Genomic DNA, 22,394 nt, shown 5'->3' with positions numbered 1-22,394 from the left:
TTTGATAGGCCTAATATTTGCGAAAAAAATCACTTAAATATTTGAACATTTGTAAATAATATCCTATTTTCATTAAGCAACTTTCTTTTTTAATTCCGATTTTCAGGGATACTAATTTTACAATATAAACATTTTGTTTCGTTAGCTTGTAACAAAACCAGGACATCCAAATGATATTCTATAAGAACATCTGCTCAGTTACTACTTTTATCTTGTGATTAATGCAGAAAAAAAAAAAAAACTGCCTCAAACGCCATCTGCCAGGTGTTGACACGGATCTATCTTTACACTAAAAGATTCTTAAGTTGAGTCACCAAGATGCTGACTGGTTTGAGATTGAAACATCAACAACAGAAACACAAACAACTCCTGTTGACATACGGAGTCGTCTGGTTGTTTAGTCATTGCATGTGAGTTTCAATCTTTCAAATTTATTTTCTTGTAAATAGCAGAATGCATAATATTTACGTTTTACTTTTGTTTTCAACAGCAACTTTACAAGCTGTTCACACACTATATTGCTACTTGAGTTGTTTGGTAATAATTAAATCATTTCCTATAAATCTGAGGTTTATAAAAATTTTTTTTTAACAATTAACTGACTACACTAAGTGATACATATCTAGTGAAACATATTGTGTTATATGTGACTATTTTACAACAGTTTTACAAACACAATATGTTTTTCTATCGATATTTTAATTTCAAAAATTGATATCGATCAGAGCTTATGCACGTGACCTGTGGTTGACTAATGAAATCCGTTCATGTAACTCGTTAAATACACCACTTTATTCCAATATTATTTACTTGTTTGAATCAAACATTTATTGTTACGCTGATCCTTCGTTGATGAGCTGTTTTAAATTATCTGGTGAAAATTATTCAAAGTTCAGTTCACGTAACGATAACAACTTAGTTAACATTTTAAGAAGCTCAAATACTGTGAAGGTCACGTTTGTAGCCTTGCTAACTGCACTTCATTAACGTGAAAATAAACATATAGTTTCATGAATGATTGATCAAGTAACTGTAAACAACCATTGACTCATTCACCGCTAACTGAGACGAAACATTCTACTGACAAGAAACAACATTAATCTGTGCTTTATTGTCTTTCATGTTTATAATCTGTTTCTCGAATTTACTGTAAAATTTAACGTCAAAATTTGTAAATCATTCTAAGCCTACATTATTACATTTTTCGGTTTTGGTTTGTTTGGAATTTCGTGCACATCTATACGAGGGCTATCTGCACTAGCCGTCCCTAATTTTACAGTGTAAGACTAGAGAGAAGGCAGCTAGTCATCACCATCCACCGTCAACTCTTGGGCTACTCTTTTACCAACGAATAGTGGGATTGACCGTCACGTAATAACGCATCCACGGCTGAAAGGGCTAGCATGTTTGGTGTAACGGGAATTCGAACCTGTGGCCCTCGGATTATGAGTCGAGTACCTTAACCACCTGGCCATGCCGGGCCTTATACTTGTCTGTGATTTATCATTTTGAGTCAAAAAGCTTATAACAATAAAATTCGAGTTACGATGAGCAAAGGACAGTTAGGTGATTGTGTACATTTGTGTTTGACAAACAGAACAACAATTACAGCAGTCTTAACACCGTGTATCTTCAGCTAATGTTTATATTATAATAATAAAAATACAGCTTATAACACATTGTTTCAGGATACGTTCAAAGTTCACCGTGATTTTTAGTTTGGTTTGTCTGGCGTCCACTCGTATCATGGTGCACAACGATATATCGTTATATATGTAGCTGAATTTTAACAACACTTTCTGGAAATTCTGAATATTCATAATTCTAAACACAATATTAAATATAAATGTAGAACAGCGAAGTTTGCAATTCCAGTAAGCACAAATTCTTATATTATTTTAATTGCGTGTTTTAAACAACAAAGCTGAAGGACTTGTCTCTGAACATTTGTTATATTTGTCTCCATTGTCCTGGCTGCTGACGTAGCACATTGATTTATAGATGTTAAACGCTGCTTTAACTCTTATTACTTTAAAAACCACTCACCCACTGAACCACCTACTTACAAAAATATTTTAAACGTTCATTATCAACACTGTAAACGTTTGCGACAAACAACATACAATATACTTTAGGCATCAAGTTAAAGTCATTATATATGAACAAAAATAAATTGGTTTATTTTAAACAGTTTGTTTTACGTAATTATTATTTTAACTGCCATGATGAATCATCTTTTTTAAAAATACACCGAAGTAAACGATAATAGCAATATTCAATACTTTTTAAATATTACATTGGTTAGCTCCCATTAGTCCCACATTTGTCTTAAACAGTTCGGTAGAACAAAAAACTTACTTGCAAAGTAAACCAAACAAGTGATGTTTCAAAGGTTTGCTTGAGCCACGTGAAAGTGCAACTGTAGTTATATCAAGGTGAATTTGCAAAATCATATCTAATAACAATGATGTTTTTGAATTTGAAAATATCTAATAGTGAATGTTTGTATAACAGGAACGTCGCTGTGAAAGAGCATTTCTTTGACCGGCTGTTCAAAATCTCCAGTCTTCAGAGTGTATCAACAGTGGTCAATTGAATACATTTGCTACTAGTAAAAATTGCAAATCAAACTGGTGATAAAATACTAAAGAGATGAAACTAGAATAAAACAGACTTTGTAAACTTTTCATAAATATAACAATTGATTTTTTTTCGACTACATACTGTAAAGGACATTACAAAAACTTTCATATGGCAGCCGACAAGTAATTTGAAAGCTCGTTAATTTTAAATATAAACAGTGAAGTACATAAGGAGAAAAACATCGGTTATTTTAATACAATGAAAGGTAGAATATTTGTTGGCCGTGATGATTATAATTGTGTTTCTCAAACTAGTGGACTAAAACGTCATTAAGTGCAGAATTACTCAATAATAGATACGATGATGAAACAAAATGGCGGCCATAAAAAAAATGCCTGTTTAAAATTACCTTTAAAGTATCTGAATATTAACAATGAATATTTCAAAGTACTGGCTGAACAAAATTAAAGCTTGTTTTAGTTATAAAACTACCTATATTACTACATAAATGTTTAGGGAGTGAACCAAAATTTGACTATTTCAACGAAGTTTCATATACGTAAGTAAGCGACTTTTCTAGACAAGCATCCAGAAAAAATGGCGTATCTTATTGATCTACTTTTTTTACAGAATTCTTCTGTTTGGGATATCAACGATTTCCTTCTTGGATCGGAAAGGATCTAATATGTATATATAACGAATGAAGTGTTACTTTGGTTAGATAATTAAATTTGACAGTAGATTGGTGGAGATTCTGATGAACCATAAAATGTAATCGAGTGTAAGCACCCCATGCTTTGAATTATTCATACACAAAAATATAGTTAATAAAAAGGAAACAAATAAGTATAATTAAGAAAAATAATTTTATAAAGAAAAGTAGGGATCCATATGTATAACAATCATGTTATAGTAATATAGCAAGTTTTAATGTAACAAAATGTATTGAAACAAGAAAGTCAAAACTACATAGTTACTTAAAATTAAAGAAAAATTATCCCTACTTTAGCTCAGACTAACAAAATACAGTGATTTACCAAAGTAGGGATAAAATATTTTAAATTAAGTTACTTACATTTTGTACTTTTGACTTTGTTCTTTTAATACTTTTTGCAACATTAAAACTTTCTGTTATCATAGGTTTCTTAGATATCGATTCCTGCTTGTCTTTATAAAATTATTTTATTATATTTATTTATAAAGATGTTATCTTTCATTGCGCCCAAAAGGGCCCGGCATGGCCAAGCGTGTTAAGGCGTCCGACTCGTAATCTGAGGGTCGCGTGTTCGCACCACCGTCGCGCCAAACATACTCGCCCTTTTAGCCGTGGGGGCGTTATAATGTGACTGTCAATCCTACTATTTCGTTGGTAAAAGAGTAGCCCAAGAGTTGGCGGTGGGTAGTGATAACTAGCTGCCTTCCCTCTAGTCTTACACTGCTAAATTAGGGGCGGCTAGTGCAGATAGCCCTCGAGTAGCTTTGCGCGAAATTGAAAAAAAAAAAGAATTGTGCCCAAAAATGCCGTTTTATTTCATACTTTTAATAACGTAACACAATGTGCTTGAAAAAGAAATTTTAGTAAAGTTTGGTTTTATTAAAATTTAAGGCGCTAACTGTGGTATAAAATGCATACTTATGACAGAGTTATTGCTCAAAATCAGAAGGTTTCAAAATTTTAATGAGGATATTTTTTGTTGTCGTGTTTTCAGCACTAAATGTAATAATTTAGAGGTGTTAGTGTATACGTTGCTGCTATTTTACCAAATCCCAGCCTTATCTTGCTTAAATAACGCCTCCTTTCTCTTGTTTTTAAATAAATAAAGAAACTGGGTGCATGAGATTTATTGTCATCTATCACATGTCAACATACATATCACAATATAATAACATCTGTCACATATCAAGTCAACATGCGCAATATCATCTATCTCATTAGCACTTATCACTAGTTTCAAGTATAGCAGTAATCCATCAAGATGTATTTGCACACTGGTCTTTATAGATGGTATAAGTACTCTTGGCAACCCTCATATTGTGAGTTCCTGGATTGTACTCAAAACAATCACAAGGGCTGTTAATCGTCATAATGAAGAGACTGTGAAGGGTCTTTTCAACTAGGTTGTCTCTGGAATATGTTTGGGTCTTCCTTTGGACAGAAAATCTTCTCTCAGAGCCAGGATCACCTTACTCAAGTAATCCATCCTGCATCATTCCATCTGCTAGCTTAAGCTTTCCCATAGAATTCCAGAAATCGGTTAGGGTGGTGTGCTGGTCATCAAATTTAAGATGGTCAGCTTTTGAAGTAAGGATGTAGGTTCATGCTTGATCTTCCAACTGGCTCTTTTGTTTTGGTGAGACTGGCGTAAATCTGTCAGACAGGTTAGCAACTGTAAAACAAAAATCAAACGATTACAAAGGGTTTCATGTACACTTGAAAAATACCAATGTTATACTACTTATATCTGTTATATCTTATATTCTTTTTTGTTAAATAAAAAAACAAAAACAACAAATATAAAGTAGTCAAGCTTACCATCTTCTGGAGTAATTTTGTCACTAGTCTTAGAATTCAGGTATGAGATGGCCTGAAGTACTAAATAGAAACTGTGTAATGAAACTGTCTCAGAGAACTGAAATAGAACACAGCATATTTATAATTGCTATATCGAAAATAAGGATATATCTTTAACTTAAATACAATGTATTTTTTATTTTAAACTTTATAAAAATCATGAAAAATAACAACTTTTATATATCTTGTGATAAAATAATTATATTTGATACTGTTATACTTTAAACTTTCAAATTATGAACAATGCTTTTCCACTAAACTAAAATATATATCGGAATAAGATTCTAATTACAGCTGGGGAAGTTCATCATACTCCTTGAAGTACTTTTTTTTCTTTTCCAACCAATGACGGCCAAGCATGGCCAGGTGGTTAAGGCACTCTACCCGTAATCCTAGGGTAGCGGGTTTGAATCCCAAGAGTTTGCGGTGGGTGATGATGACTAGCTGCCTTCCCTCTGGTTTTATACTGCTAAATTAGGGATGGCTAGAGCAGACAGCCCTCGTATAGTTTTGCGCGAAATTCAAAACAAACAAACAGTCAATGGTAATCTCGTCATTATCCAGCTAGTTGTCTGTTCTGGTTATATCTTCCTCCTCTGTGATAGTCTTGACATTGAGAAATCTCCCCATTAGTTTGTGTAGTAGACGAATCATCTGTGTGTGTGCAGGAAGCCAACCATTGTGTTGCCAGCCTAAAATAAATAACAAACGCTATAAAGAACATTAATTAATTGATCAGTTATCAAATTCCCAGATGATTCATTATTGACATGTAATCTTACCTGAAACATAACACTGAAGTCACTGAGAATCGGGAGGATCAAATCCAAGAAGAGGTAGTAGAGCCACATCTCCTCACTGAGTAGGAAGTCGGTACGAGCCACATCTCCTCACTGAGTAAGAAGTCGGTAGGCACCACATCTCCTCACTGAGTAGGATGTCGGCACACGGCCAGGTTTCTCCGAATCTGGATGGTTTTGGTAATAGAAACGCAGTGCTGGCAACTGTTGAAGCATTTTTTCTCACATTTCTTCAAGGACAGCCTCCTGTTTCAATAGCTTCATTGGCTCTGCATATGTGAACTTCTGGAAACTGCTGTACTTATCTTTTCACTTAGAACTGAAGAAAAAATACACCTATTATTATTAGCACAATATTTTACACTTGGGTAAAAAGCAAGAAATTTGAAATCTTTTAATTTTTCTCTTTTTCAGTTTTTTCTTTATTGCAAATTCTCAAAATATTTTATTAGTGATAAAAATGGAAGAAGACGTCAACTAGGAGGTCGTCGACTGGTTGTTTAAATGTCTTCACAGCCTTCTGGGTCCAAATCTTGGCAAGATGACACAACACACACAGCCGACATCAAACATATTTGGGTTCATCTCTCGAGTTCTTGTTAGAACGCTATTGTTTTTCCCCATCATGACATTACAATTGTTCCATGAGAAGCCTACATAGTTGGTCCATGATATATTTCCGTTACTGAAATCGAGATTTAAAAAGTTAAGGATCTGATGTTTAGAGTACTTAATGTCTACATCACAACCGTAACTTTATAATGAGATAATGAAAATTGTTACAAATTATCTTGGTAAACTGAAATGGTAAAAAAAATTAGAGGTTAAATTTCTAAATCATTAAAAACTAGCTTGACATACTCACATTAACACTTTAATCAGGCATGCGAAGATATTCTAGCTGGTGTCAATGTTGCATGTGGGTATCCCGATGAAATGGGTACAGATCTTCTGCAGACTCTGGTTGTACACACATACAACGATGTTTAGCTTCTTCTTGTCACCTTTGACGTTGCTCTCATCTAATGGAAAACCTTTAATTAGGGTAATCTCCTTGTCCGAGTGTAGTGATGTGGTTTTCTTGTGGACAAAATTCTGGCCTTTGGAAGAGTCTGGAAACATCATTTTCACAGGTTGTGCTCGACAATAAAGTCGGCTAAGTCCCACGTTACTGTTGTTGCTGCTAAACATCGACGACACTGATGGTGTTGATGGCACAGCACTTGATTCTGTTTGTGGGATGTGGTTTGGGTGTGTTTAGTGAGGTCATTCCTGTTACCATAAGAAGTCTTGAAGTCCATATTACAGGAACTACAATGGGGATACTCTGTCCCCTTTTCACATGATGTGCTCCACCTAAGATAAGTTTTATTTAATGTCGATATGTCTAAAACAATACAACAAAGCTCATACGAGCGTTTGACCGACAAACACAAAACAGAATCACTTGTATTCTGCTATCCGTGCTTTACTGAATTTCATGAGGTGCTTGGTCTGTTTTACGGGTGTACGATTTTGAAGGAGACAACGTGTGCTTAGGCGTCTTGAAAATTCGTGGACAACTAAACAGTACCAATGAATAATTGTTAAATAAACATGGGTATACACAGACCACCAATTGCAGATCGCACGTGCAGTAACTGCAGCGGATGATTTTGCAAAGGTGAGTACTGTTAGGAGTTTGTATCAATTTATCGGAATATTCGGTGTGATCCCGAAGGAGACGATAAAATTGATAAAATTATCAATAAAAGTTTGTAATTTCTAGCCTTTTCGCTAATTAAAAAAAAAAAAAATTGAATTCGTATAAAATTTACACAAACTGATTAAATTTAAGGAGCGAAAACAATTATAACGACAATCATAAAACTCAAAACATTCTCATCAAAACACATAAAGATAACAAAAATTTAAATTAAAAAATAAAATTTGTAGAAAATCATTTGAGAAATCAATAAGATAAAAAATATGGAAAGTAAAAGAGGAGGAAAACTAGCTGGCAATAGGTCGAGAATGAAAAGCAATAATTCATTAAATTTCTAATTTATCTCCATGAAACTAATACTCTTATTTCCTAATAACCAACTTCAAGTTTTTTCACTTTCATTTTATAAATCATATTGATCGTCGAAGAGACGCTGCTCATTGAAAAGGTTTTTGTCTTTTTTTTTGTATTTCGTGCAAAGCCACACGAGGGCTATCTGCGCTAACCGTCCCTAATTTAGCAGTGTAAGACTAGAGTGAAGGCAGCTAGTCATCACCACCCACCGCCAACTGTTGATCTACTCTATGGCAAACGAATAGTAGGACTGACCGTAACCATTATAACGCCCCCACGGCTGGAAGGGAGAGCATGTTTAATGTGACGGGGATTCCAACCCGCGACCCTCAGATTACGAGTCGCACGCCTTAACACGCTTGGCCATGCCGGACCCAAAATTTTTTATTCCCATGCCGGGAATCGAACCCGGGCCTCCTGGGTGAGAGCCAGGTATCCTAGCCACTAGACCACATGGGATACTGCATACTTGTAATATGTCAATGAACAATACACTAAAAGTACTGACTATGAGCTGTTAATGTGTTGTCAGTATGCCAACAATAGTTGCTAATTATAAGTATTAAAATGTCAATAATTATGCGAACAATGATATTGTTAAATGTTAACCGTGAGGTATTAAAGTTTGGATAGTATGTTAATATACATTGTTTTTAACTAAGGGGTGTTAAAACGTTGATTGTATATTAACAGAGCTAGAGGCAGTTGAAAAGTAGGTGTTAATATGGTGACAGTGGCACTGTTTGGTGTTAACAGCATTATTTGTTGCCAGTTTAAACATTAATACACAAACTGATTGGGGCACCGCGAATAAATATTTGCAAGTCAACAATAATATTTACAGTTATATTTAAACACTCATATATTTGATTCGTACGCGCTTCGTATCAGTCAAGTTATTGGTGTTTCAGAAGACACTATACCAGGTTAGATTTTATAAGACACGTATACAGTTGTTTGTTTTATGTGGAATCATACTTTTTTAATGAACGACTAACACGTATTTACCGAACAGGACGTCAGTTGTTTCACTTGGTCGCGACATAGCGGTACCAGGAGAAGATTACAGAGACAAATATCACGAAAATTTAAAATTAGGGCATTGTCCTGATCGTGACGTCACATTTAGAAATGGAACCACAAAACGGATCGAGTGGTAAGATTTTATTTCAGTTACAAAATGTTTGTAAAATGTATTTGTAATGATAATAAAGAAACTAATAGCCTCAAAATTCGCAACTTGTCCTTGCAGAAGATTCAAAGAAACTGCATATTAGAATGTAAAACATACGTGTAAATTTTGATTAATAGGAGAAATTGTTTGAAGTTATTTTAAAATGATCGTGTAAAAAAAAAAGCAGATTCATTGTTGTGAGATTGAGATAGAAGGTGATAAAGATGCGTCAGGTCAAATATTAGGGTTAAGTGATTTTGTTTTGTATAATCACAGATGGCTTGCAAATAAATATGTTCAAAGCTACCAAAGTTACTGACGATTCTAATAATTTCAAAAGTACAATAGCAACAACTATTACATTAGACAAGCACTAATTTTAACGATTACAATGTTTTGACTTCTTGTACCGGGTCGTCATCAGGTAGAATCTTACCTTTATGAAAAGTTGCTATTTTTTCCTCGAAAAGAAATCGAAGGTGCACTGGAGGGGTTACCAGTTTTAATCACCTGTGCCACTATACAATAGTGTGTTGTTTGTCAGTCAGTCAGTCACATACGCATAAAGTTGCTGTTTGTGCTGTCGTGACGATAGTAAACTGTGCACATGTCATGAATCACGTGAAGGATTATGCACCCTATATGCTACAGCACAGTATGACATATTAACTTAAAAAGCAGGAAATAAAAATGTTTGTTACTCTTAATTTTAGTTTTATTTGCTCTAGAAAGAGAACACTTTCGGGGATCCTGCGCGGGTACAGCTAGTTGTATTTCCGAATCAATTATTTAGTTCAGTAGGTCTCTCACTAAACACTAATTGATAGTGTGTTACATTACAGTAGAGTGAAGTTCACAGGCCGCGAAGAATTTATTCCACTGTCGGAGTTCGAAGTAGAAGTTCGTCGTGTAGAGACAGTTGAAGATATCCTTACTCATGGAGCTGGAGGTATTGGACTCAGTGTGGGTGTGATGGGTCTTGTTGGGGTTAGTGTCAAGGTGAGTAGATATAACGTCAAACAATTGTTTGTTGTACTAAATTTGACATCAACTGTGCAGCAGGTTCTAGTGTGTGCAACTTTTACTAACAGTTGGGTTTTACTGTTGATTAATTACTGAATATTACATACATCAGTAATCTGGTATTACTGTTAATAACTTGCTGGATATTACTCATGCCAATAATTTGGTAATACTGTTAACTAATTCCTGAATATTACTCATATCGGTAATTTGGTCTTACTGTTAATTAATTACTGGATATTACTTATGTTAACTGTTGGATCTTACTGTTAATTAATTACTAGATATTACTTATGCCAGTAATTTGATATCACTATTAATTAATTACTGGATATTACTTATATTAACTGTTGGGCATCACTGTTGAATAATTATTGGATATTATTTATACCAATAATTTGGTATTACTCTTGATTCATTATTGGATGTTACTTATATCAGTCTTTGTGTTTTATTGTTAACTAATTAATTATTGCATATTATTTATTCATTATTGAATGTTACTTATATCATTCATTGAGTTTTATTGTCAATTAATTAATTATTGCATATTATTTATATCAGCTGTTGGGTATGAGTGTTATTAATTACCAGATACGTCTTATAATAATTGATGGGTAGTACTGTTATCAGTTATGGAATATTACTTATATTAATTGTTGGGTAGTACTGTTATCAGTTATGGAATATTACTTATAATAATTGATGGGTAGTACTGTTATCAGTTATGGAATATTACTTATATTAATTGATGGGTAGTACTGTTATCAGTTATGGAATATTACTTATATTAATTGTTGGGTAGTACTGTTATCAGTTATGGAATATTACTTATAATAATTGATGGGTAGTACTGTTATCAGTTATGAAATATTACTTATATTAATTGATGGGTAGTACTGTTATCAGTTATGGAATATTACTTATATTAATTGTTGGGTAGTACTGTTATCAGTTATGGAATATTACTTATAATAATTGATGGGTAGTACTGTTATCAGTTATGGAATATTACTTATAATAATTGATGGGTAGTACTGTTATCAGTTATGGAATATTACTTATATTAATTGTTGGGTAGTACTGTTATAATTGATGGGTAGTACTGTTATCAGTTATGGAATATTACTTATATTAATTGTTGGGTAGTACTGTTATCAGTTATGGAATATTACTTATAATAATTGATGGGTAGTACTGTTATCAGTTATGGAATATTACTTATAATAATTGATGGGTAGTACTGTTATCAGTTATGGAATATTACTTATATTAATTGTTGGGTAGTACTGTTATTAGTTATGGAATATTACTTATATTAATTGTTGGGTAGTACTGTTATCAGTTATGGAATATTACTTATAATAATTGATGGGTAGTACTGTTATCAGTTATGGAATATTACTTATATAATTGGGTTGTTGGGTATGTACTTATAATAATTGTGGGTAGTCAGTTATGGAATATTACTTATATTATGGAATATACTGTTAATAATAGGGTAGTACTGTATATCAGTTGAGTAGGAATTATGGAATATTACTTATATTAATTGATGGGTAGTACTGTTATCAGTTATGGAATATTACTTATATTAATTGTTGAGTAGTACTGTTATAAGTTATGGAATATTACTTATATTAATTGTTGGGTAGTACTGTTATCAGTTATGGAATATTACTTATAATAATTGTTGGGTAGCACTGTTATCAGTTATTGGATATTACTTATAATAATTGTTGGGTAGCACTGTTATCAGTTATTGGATATTACTTTATCAATTATTGGTAAAAGAGTAGCCCAAGAGTTGGCGGTGGGTGGTGATGACTAGCTGCCTTCCCTCTAGTCTTACACTGCTAAATTAGTAGCTTTGTGCGAAATTCCAAAACAAACAAAATATTATTAGTAGTAGATGCTAGCTGTAGTACGCATCCGTTGGATGGATCAATAAAAACTCGTTCGTTACAAAGGATAGGAAATTGTGCTTCTGTTTTTTCGTAATAATAATATATAATAATCATAATAATAATATAATATATAATAATAATAATAATATATAATAATAATAATAATATATAATAATAATAATAATATATAATAATAATAATAATATATAATAATAATAATAATATATAATAATAATAATTCTTAATATAAATATTAAAAGTGCAATAAAAATACATGAAGGTTCCAGTACTGAAAATAAAAATATACTGTTTACAAGGATTCTACCAATATGAAGTTAGATGGGAGTTCATATATCCCCTTATGACTTTTGACCTTCTTGATGTCAGTCTGCATTTTTTCTGAAATTAGATGACGATCTAACCTTCTTCATGACCTTCGTGTATCACTGTGTCAAGTTTGGTGGTGGTTGGTCAAGAAATGCGTAAACTTATAAGGAACAGATACACACATATTAATATTTATCAATATATATTAATTTTGAGAATTACTGATATTAATTATTGGATATTACTTATATTAATTGTTGGGTATTACTGTTATTAATATTAGAAATTACATTAGATGTCGGGTTTTACTTATATTCATTATGGAGTATTATGTTAATTATTGGTACTGATGTATGATCATTCTTAAACATTTTAATTTAATACTAAGTAGTTCTTAGGGATGTTTTTTTTTTAATTTCGCGTAAAGCTACACGAGGACTATCTGCGCTAGCCATCCCTAATTTAGCAGTGTAAGACAAGAGGGATGGCAGTCAGTCATCACCACCAACCGACAACTCTTGGGCTACTCTTTTACCAACGAATAGTGGGATTGATCGTAACATTACAACGCCCCCATGGCTGAAAGGGCGAACATGTTTGGTGTGACGGGGAGTTTAGGCAAATCATAACAGATTCATAATCAAGCCAATTTTGTGGACCCTCATCTCGCAGCTTTTCATATATTGGATAATTACTTTCCACTCTACCAACACTAGAGTAAATTATTTTAAAAGTGTAATAAAAACAAAGTAAGAACGAGCGTCAGTCTGTTTGTTTGTTTTGGAATTTCGCACAAAGCTACTCGAAAGCTATCTGTGCTAGCTGTCCCTAATTTAGCAGTGTAAGACTAGAAGGAAGGCAGCTAGTCATCACCATCCACCGCCAACTCTTGGGCTACTCTTTTACCAACGAATAGTGGGATTGACCGTCACATTATAACGCCCCCACGGCTGAAAGGACGAGCATGTTTGGCGCGACCGGGATGCGAACCCGCGGATTACGATTCACACGCCTTAACACGCTTGGCCATGCCAGGCCGTGAATCAATCTCACCAAGTTTATAGTTGTATAGATGTGAAACAAATTCTTCAGTAATTTTTCGACAGAAAAAGCTTATGAACCGATGAACTTAAATAAACATTTTATTTTTAGTGCACACAGAAATTCATTATAATTGGGTAAAATATTTTTAGTTGTGAACAGACGAAGGTAGCTGTGACTAAGCAGACCACGCGAAAATCAGTGATGTGGATGTCAAGATATCGATTACAAACTGGAGTTATTACCCTGAGAGATGTTAAAGAGCCTGCTATCCTGGATGACAGCTTGACTTCGCTATATCTGAGTGAGATTGTTGTGGGTGGAGAAGAAATGTTGTTGGTTAGTATGGAGTTTAATGATGAGAAAACCAGAGTTGAAGTGGAAATCACCATAAAAATAAAAATACTTTTCTTCACCATTTCTGCCAAGATGAATTTTATCAAGGAAAGTAAGAAGTTTACGGCTTCGGTAGAGGTGGGTTCTGGTAATAAAGTCGAAATAATCTTTCAGGTTTGCAAAGAAAATATTTTTTACCGAGAATCGATCAGACAAAACTTTTTTAATATATTATTTTGAATGTATAGGTTTTAAACATATACATAGTAATTGTGTGTGGAAGTCACCGCAACTCAGTTGTTAATGAGAAATGTTTGTATTACGTTAACATTGTAAGTGAGAAATGTTTTATCGGCCTTGTGTTACGTTAACATTGTAAGTGAGAAATGTTTTATCGGCCTTGTGTTACGTTAACATTGTAAGTGAGATATGTTTTATCGGCCTTGTGTTACGTTAACTTTGTAAGTGAGAAATGTTTTATCGGCCTTGTGTTACGTTAACATTGTAAGTGAGAAATGTTTTATCGGCCTTGTGTTACGTTAACTTTGTAAGTGAGATATTTTTTATCGGCCTTGTGTTACGTTAACTTTGTAAGTGAGAAATGTTTTATCGGCCTTGTGTTACGTTAACTTTGTAAGTGAGATATTTTTATCGGCCTTGTGTTACGTTAACTTTGTAAATGAGCAATGTTTTATTATTTATGTCATTTTCACTTCACTGAGACCTTTACTTGTTCTCCATTTTAGAATATCAACCAATACGTTATGATAACTTTAACGTAAATATAAAAACATTTCGTTATAATGTAATATACAAAAGTTTACGTAATATAGATTTGGGGTACGGTTTTGTGGGCTGGTGTCCAACGACGAAATTAGTTCTAAGTATTAAGATAGGACAAGGAAATTTATTCGCTTTTATTGTTCAAATTATGAATAAATATAATAAAATGTATTAGGAGGTTACATAGGACATAATATAATGATAAAGGATATTCTATGGTACGACCTATAAGTAATTCTACTTGTGACGCCATTTTGGATCGAAAGTGAAACAATTTGTGAGTACTTCAAATGAATGTATGGTGCTGACATCTAGCGTTGAAGTTAGGTATTATTGAGAACGAATTAACTCATCCGTGGCACTGTGTTACCGATCAGCTTGGACGAGTTATCTCGTCTACGGCACTGAACAGGTTCAAGTTTACAGCATTTTAAAAATTAAAATTAGAAATAGATATGTATATTTCAATCAAAAACAAATCGTAAATAGATTGAGGATTTTTTATGGGTTGGCACAGTAGGTATTATATTAGCTGTGGGGAAGGGAACTCAGAGAGAATTAAAATGGTAGCAACTCTCTCTGTTACCATTGAGCCAGCGTAACATGGAGTGAAGAGATGTAGTGAATGTATTATTTGCATTGTTTTATTTTCAAGTATGAATATTCGTTTTACTGGGTATATTTAAAATAAATAGTTTTATACTTTCATTTTTTAGGTTATTCGCCTATCTAGTTGGCGTGGCCCTGACATCAGAAAGTTTGCCGGACCAGGTTCATTGTCCCAGGCAATTGAGCTCGTAGAAAACTTTGAAGCCCAAATGAAAAACTCACCCGAACAGCTACGACAGAAGGACATTTACGATCACGTCGTTCACATGACATACATCTTCAGTCCCTGGGACACCGAAACATCAGGTTTTAAGAGTTTTTTTTCCAAACTCATAAATTGCGAATTCATTCTTTAAACAAATACATGTGAATCGTATTGTGACATAATCACAGCACAGTTGTCTATCAGTTAACAAACAAAAATGTATTTATTAATTATGAGAAGCATTACTTAGCGATAGCTCCATCTACTGACAGATTTGAGATCTAATTACAGCCGCGACTATTGAGGGCTCCCTCTTGTGCTTTCTCATAACTGAGGCATCAACTAAAAATGTCAGGTATATTACTTTATTTTAAGGCGATCTTTAAGTGGAAAATTCGTTATTAATAATCTTTTAGCGTTTTCGGTAGGAAGTTCTCAATCCTAACAGCACCACACCGGAAATGTAAGAAAAGAACTCGGGCTGTGAAACTGTACACACTGATTGTAAGTTATTATTAAGATCTATTGTCAGAAAGGCCTTAAAGCGTCCCTTGATCTCACTAAAGTTTTGTAATAGTTTTTATTCTTCTTCCAAAGAACAGTCCACTTGAAGAAATAAAAAGTTAAAATAGAGATAAATGGGCTATTTGTAACGAAATACAAATTCAATGTTCGCAGCGCTGAAACAATGAACTGATTTACAGGCTAACAGAAACAAAATGATAAAATCTTTGACTGGTTACTTAATAGTCAATTAATAAACTTGCTAACTCTCACAGAATTATTAACTCTTGCCTGAATGTTTATATCTATATGGCGCAAGTTATTTCTTAAGCTTGCGAGAAAATTTCAGACTTTAACACCATATCCATTTTTTTATGTTAAACTTTCTTTCGGCCAAACAACAACAATACATGTTTCTAGAAATGTCTAGATTAATGACATAGGTACAACAGTATTAAGTTCAAGCTAATAACGTTCCAATTTCTTTTCTAAAGAAACAAAATGTGAATGATAGTTGATAAGGGGAATTACTCTCCTAGGTAGTGCGAGAACACGTTCAAAATATTAGGTTGAGGAATAATTCGTGAGCGTTTTAAATAATTTCATTCAAGCATTACATGCAAGACCATACAATACTCCAATGCATGAACACATTACACCCAAAAAATTTATTATGAAACTTTATTTCATGTAATACCTAGGTATATAGTATGCATTGTTTTAAACGAAATTGCAAGAAATTAAATGCGAAAAGCAGATGGTGTCGAAAATGCTCGATTTTATCCACTTTACATTCCATTTAATGAGCTGAAAATGAAAGCAAAAATTAAAGACATATGAAAATCAAACACACTATCTATTAGAGCAAAAAATTATCTACCAAATGACATGAAATATTTTGTAAAAGCGTTTCATTTATGAATATATTTTGTTAACTTGAAAAAACGCTCACGAATTATTCCTCAACCCAATACATTATAAGCTTAACTGCTTTGGTTGTTTCGGAGCAAAAACCTATTGCCAGATGGTTAGGGCGCTTGACTCGTAATCTGAGGGTCGCGGGTTCGAATCCTCGTCACGTAACGCATACTCACATTTACAACCGTGTGGGCGTTATAATGTTACGATCAATCCCACTATTCGTTGGTAAAAGAGTAGCCCAAGAGTTGGCGGTGAGTGGTGATGACTAGCTGCCTTTTATCTAGTCTTACACTGCTAAATTAGGGACGGTTTGTGCAGATAGCCCTCGGGTAGCTTTGCACGAAATTACAAAATAAACAAAGTTGGAGCAAAGCCACGTTGATTTATCTGGTGTGTTTACCGTAGGAAATCGAACCTCCGATATTAGCATTGTAAATCCGTAAATTTAAAACTGTACCCCCATCTCAAATTAGGGAGCTTCGGTTGGTGAGACAAACAACATGTTTTTTAGCCCTTCAGTAACGAGATGTTTAATTAATCTGTTTGGATTTAACTGATTTTTTTTTACAGTTGCAATCGAACTGTTTGTAGCACTGAGTTCACAAACGTTCCCTATTTCCAGCTTTCAAGTTAAACAAGGCTGTGGCAGAGTTTCAGTTGGAACAGTTACAAGCTCAAGAAAGAGAGGTGTCATCTGTGATGGATTTGATTGACATTTATGTCAAGAATGATGTAAGTTTATTATTTTTTTAAATGAAATACATGTTACATGGATAAACAGACTAGATCTTCCCTCTAGTCTTGCACTACATTTGTATATCGCTAGTCATGATGTCAAAATCATGCTCAAGACCGCAAAATTTCTATTACATTTACTAAACTCTTAAGCCCTCGTGTAATAAGCATTCTACAATATCTGTTGGTTGTATATATATAAATGTAAGAGTACTGTCTGACTCTCATGTTACTACTTCTCTGGGTGTGAGTGGATCTTCTTCAAAATTGGTATGGAGGTTCACTCGGTCCATGCAGGGTTAAAGAAAATTTACAATTTTGAGTTTTGCAGTTTTTTATGGGCGTTTTTACCACTGTTTTACTCCCTGTAAATAGATCTTCACCAAATTTCGTCTGAAGATTCACTGGATTCATGGGAAGATTCATCCAAATTTTCAGTTTAGCATTTTGTGGTTTATATCAGCGTTTTTGTGTTTTTTACACCACTACCTCATCTTCATTGGATGGTTCTTCACCAAATTTCGTATGAAGGTTCAACGATGCTATGGGGACATACGTACACATTTTCAGTTTTTGTATTTTACGTTGTCCAAAATTTTATGAGCAGTTTTACCACTATTTCGCCCCTTGTTGATGGACCTTCATCAAAGTTGGCATGATGGTTTGTTGGATACAAATTGGTGGTTTTACATTTTGTGTTTTGCAGCTTTTATGGGCGTGTTTTGTTCTAAGATAACCTTTCATTAATCATAAATTAATATAGCTTCCGCCCAGGAGACGGGTAACCGAGCTAGTAAACTATAATTTGTCAAAACCACAATATATACTTCATAGAAACGTATTACTGTTATATTGATGATTCAAGTTCTTAAGTGACTGAAGTTTGCTTCGGATATTCGCGCAAAGTCACACAAGACCCATGTGCGCCAGCCATCCCGTCTTCAACTTTTAATCGATAGACTTACAGGGAAAACGGCTAGTCACCAGCATTCGGCTCCACCTCTGAAGCTACTCTACTCGTTCCAGTGAGAAAGGAAGTTTCGAAGGACATAAACCATGGACTCTCAAATCCATAGTCTAGATGTCCTAGTAGCTACAGGAGTAAAAAATATCTGTTTAGTTTACAAAACGTCCATTGGTGTGCATTAAAGTTACTAGTTACGTCGATCAAAATATTTGAAGAGCCGTACATAAGAACAGACAAACAACTGAAAAAGGTTGAAAGATAACTGAAACAGTCAAAGGCGGTTGAGCATCACAGACCTGCGATGGTTTTATTGTCTTGAAACTTACACACGTTCTACGGAAGTTCCTCTATAGTGAATCCGAAAATGATATCCATTTCTCTCTACCATGCACAGGTTTTTCACAAAACTTCATATGTATTTTTACATAAGGGAACCATTTTCCTTCAGGTCGGGTCACGTTTTGTATGTTTAAAATGTTGGCAACCATTTGCTCTAGATTTGTCTAGACCAATCACGACGTGAGAGTCTTACTGATTGTTCCAAAACCCACGAGAAATACACCACGAGTATATACACGGTTAAAGGACCGCATGACTTGTCATTTCTGGATAGCATTCATTTGTACGCGCACTTAGACGCTATTTTTTTATTTTCAATATTATTTATTTGTCACTATAGTAACAAGAGGTTGTGTAAATGATCTAAACATATTTTGTTATATTTATTGTTGATTTGATCCAAGTGAGAGTTAATCTTTACGATTTGTAAAAAAATCCTTAGGTGATAGAAAAAACTGAATATCATTTTGGAAATCTACGTAACTGAATTGTAAATATGTTGTTAAAGCCAAAACACTTTTTATGAAGTTTAAATTCACAAGCCGGGTTATTTAGGAAACTTGGTGTTACTGTTCCATTTGCCTTCCCTGTACAATGCGACTCGTAATTTGAGGGTCGCGGGTTCGCATCCCCGTCGCGCCAAACATGCTCGCCCTTTCAGCCGTGGGGGTGTTATAATGTGAAGGTCAATCCCACTATTCGTTCGTAAAAAAAGTAGCCCAAGAGTTGGTGGTGGGTGGTGATGACTAGCTGCCTTCCCTCTAGTCTTACACTACTAAATTAGGGACGGATAGCACAGATAGCCCTCGAGTAGCTTTGTGCGAAATTCAAAAAAACAAACAAAACACTATTACATAGAAAACAAATAACGGCGAACACTATTCTACATGAGAAAACCGTTGTCCCCTGGTGGAACAACGGTGGGTTTACGGACTTACAACGCAAAAATCTAGGGTTCGATTATCCGCGGTGAACACAGCAGATAGCCCAAAACGAAAAATGTGAAAAAAACAACAACACTAGAGTATAGGTAAATTAATACGTATTTCTCATAATGCTCCAGCCCCGACACGCAATCTGAGAGTCGCGGGTTCGAATTCCCGTTTAAGCAAACACACATGTGGACGTTATACTGTTACGATCAATCCACCTATTCATTGGTAAAACAGTAGCCCAGAGGTAGCGGTGGGTGGTGATTACTAGCTAGTATAGTCTCACTCTACTAAATTAGGGACAGCTATAGCCTAGTGTAGTTTAGCGCGAAATTTAAAAACAAAAGATTGTTTGTTTTTGGAATTTCGCACAAAGCTACTCGAGGGCTATCTGTGCTAGCCGTCCCTAATTTAGCAGTGTAAGACTAGAGGGAAGGCAGCTAGTCATCACCACCCACCGCCAACTCTTGGGCTACTCTTTTACCAACGAATAGTGGGATTGACCGTCACATTATAACGCCCCCACGGCTGGGAGGGCGAGCATGTTTAGCGTGACGCGGGCGCGAACCCGCGACCCTCGGATTACGAGTTGCACGCCTTACGCGCTAGGCCATGCCGGGCCCCAAAAACAAAAGATAATTCTCGATTTCTTAGAACACTAAACAACAGTAATGATCACGAAGACAATGGTACTTCTATACCGGATTAATAAAAAAAATAATGGTCCTTGTATGCCGGATTAACTATGAATACTATAGTTCTTGCATACCTGATTAATAAAGCTTGGGCCTGGCAAGGCCAGGTGGGTTAAGGCGTTCGACTCGTAATATGAGGGTCGCGGATTCGAATCTCCGTCGCACCAAACATGTTCAATTTTTCAGCTGTGGGGGCGTTATAATGTGACAATCAATCCCACTATTCGTTGGTAAAAGAGTAGCCCTAGAGTCGGCGGTGGGTGGTGATGACAAACTGCCTTCCCTCTAGTCTTACACTGCTAAATTAGGGATGGCTAGCGCAGATGGCCCTCGTGTAGCTTTGCGCGAAATTCAAAGAAACAAACAAACAAGCCAGCAAAGCTTGAAACCCGGGATTCCAACCCCACCTAATACTTCTTAAATTTTGACTTTTATGAATGATCAACTTCACAACAAAACTGATCTGTTTGTTGAAACCGATAAAAAATAATAAAATAAACATCAAGAAACCAAATAGAGGGGGGAAAAAGAGAGAGAAATACATTGCATTTCTCCACTAGTAGGCTTAATAAAAATTATTATAAAGGATAAAAGAAAATAATAAATGATAAAAGATAAACTGTATCTAACCAAGCAGTGACATTAATCACAATGTGAAATGTGAGAAACACACGTTATGAGTTTTTCCTTTTTATATGTCTGCTGACTGATTGTTGCCAAACTCAGTTCAAATGCAAAACTACATATATAAAAAAAAGAAGAAAATTTGGCGAAAGCGTAGAATAGACCCACGCTCAAGAATGTGAACAACAAACACAGTTGCACGTTTTTCTGCAACGAAGTTTGTTTCCGCATTAGCGTATATCTACGTAAGGCCTAGCTTTCCCTAATGTTTACCTGACAGAATTTAGTCAACAGAACTCACCGTCAACTCTAATTTACAGTATTAAGTGTGATGTGTGTTAACGCTAAAAAAACGGGGCTTCGATACACGTTACGAACACAGGAAAAATAATATTTTGTTTGGCTTGTGTTTAACAGGAAAACCTATGAAACACTTCCACTTTGGTACCTTGTCTTATTTTAGTCACCTTACCTACTAATCGTAGATACAAAAAACACCAAAAACTCAAGAAACGTTTTGTGGTGTATCTTCCCTTCTCAAGAAACATATTGTGGTGCATCTTCCCTTCTAGATAACTGTATCGTTTGACAAGAAGAAAGAATTACTGGAATACAAAAACAATTTAAAAATTATCAAAGAACAATTGAGGACGGCTCAAAACACGTACGTCATGTTATCACCATCTGAGCGCGAAAACCTAAGAAGTATTTACGGTCACCAGAGGGCACCGAATTACTTTAAGAGGAAGTTGAAAAAGCTCCACCGTCCACCTGAGAGTTTCTGCGTCGCTTGTTTCACGAAGAACATCTTGCAAATATAAACCAGGCAGTGACTGTTTAAAGCTTAAATCTTTATACATACATACTGATGATACATAACTATGGGCCATTTTGTTTCATGTATGATACCAGGCTACTTAATAAACAGTAAATAAAACATACCTCGTGGACTATTTCCTTTATTAACCCTTCTGTCTGTCACGCAGCTACACATTTAATTCATTTCTTTGGTTCACAATTTATCCATCTATTCATCAGTTTATTCGTCTGCTGTTCATTATTTTGTCTTCCTTTCGTTGGTTATTAATGACAGTATTTGATAAAACTATCGATTAGGGACACTCTGTAAAGTCAATGTTTATTTACTTTATTTGTGAGTATGTGTCGCATTTGTGTGTTTTATAAAGTTATTGTCTAGAAAATGAGTTGCTACATGCGAGACGCCTGCTTAGGAGGATAAAGAGAGTCAGGGTTTGAG

At 34.6% G+C, this 22,394-nt stretch overlaps 1 protein-coding gene, 1 long non-coding RNA gene and 1 other non-coding gene across 6 annotated transcripts; 1 reads left to right on the top strand and 2 right to left on the bottom strand.

The window, feature by feature from the left end:
* The first annotated feature begins 275 nt into the window (after positions 1–275).
* LOC143226599 (uncharacterized) lies at positions 276–22,077 on the top strand. 2 transcript variants are annotated; one of them, XM_076457792.1, is made up of 7 exons: positions 276–410; positions 9,030–9,170; positions 10,031–10,187; positions 13,649–13,960; positions 15,322–15,520; positions 17,467–17,576; positions 21,709–22,077. In XM_076457792.1, the coding sequence occupies exons 1-7, from the start codon at positions 319–321 to the stop codon at positions 21,955–21,957; spliced, it is 1,260 nt and encodes a 419-aa protein (XP_076313907.1). In that variant the 5' UTR covers positions 276–318; the 3' UTR covers positions 21,958–22,077. The 2 variants fall into 2 exon arrangements, with proteins under 2 accessions (XP_076313907.1, XP_076313908.1); XM_076457793.1 differs by lacking the exon at positions 9,030–9,170.
* Positions 4,269–6,631, bottom strand: LOC143227267 (uncharacterized). 3 transcript variants are annotated; one of them, XR_013014972.1, is made up of 4 exons: positions 5,938–6,631; positions 5,448–5,866; positions 5,117–5,213; positions 4,269–4,970 (listed from the first exon to the last, which is right to left on the bottom strand). It is a non-coding gene; the product is annotated as an uncharacterized LOC143227267 (long non-coding RNA). The 3 variants fall into 3 exon arrangements; XR_013014973.1 differs by having other exon boundaries at positions 5,448–5,847; positions 5,938–6,629; XR_013014971.1 differs by lacking the exon at positions 5,448–5,866 and having other exon boundaries at positions 4,271–4,970; positions 5,938–6,620.
* Positions 8,402–8,473, bottom strand: TRNAE-CUC (transfer RNA glutamic acid (anticodon CUC)). Its single transcript has one exon. It is a non-coding gene; the product is annotated as a tRNA-Glu (tRNA).
* Positions 22,078–22,394: the final 317 nt, after the last annotated feature.

Source organism: Tachypleus tridentatus, chromosome 9, assembly GCF_004210375.1.
Source record: "Tachypleus tridentatus isolate NWPU-2018 chromosome 9, ASM421037v1, whole genome shotgun sequence".
In the NCBI taxonomy this organism is placed as follows: Eukaryota; Metazoa; Arthropoda; class Merostomata; order Xiphosura; family Limulidae; genus Tachypleus; species Tachypleus tridentatus.
This window is presented reverse-complemented; position numbering and strand designations above follow the sequence as displayed.

Bases quoted from the DNA above. Each gene is read 5' to 3' on its own strand.
- LOC143226599 (XM_076457792.1), top strand. From the start codon at position 319: ATGCTGACTGGTTTGAGATTGAAACATCAACAACAGAAACACAAACAA. The intron at 411-9,029 runs GTGAGTTTCAAT...TTTACCGAACAG, and splicing joins TGGTTGTTTAGTCATTGCAT to GACGTCAGTTGTTTCACTTG. The intron at 13,961-15,321 runs GTGGGTTCTGGT...TTCATTTTTTAG, and splicing joins AGTTTACGGCTTCGGTAGAG to GTTATTCGCCTATCTAGTTG.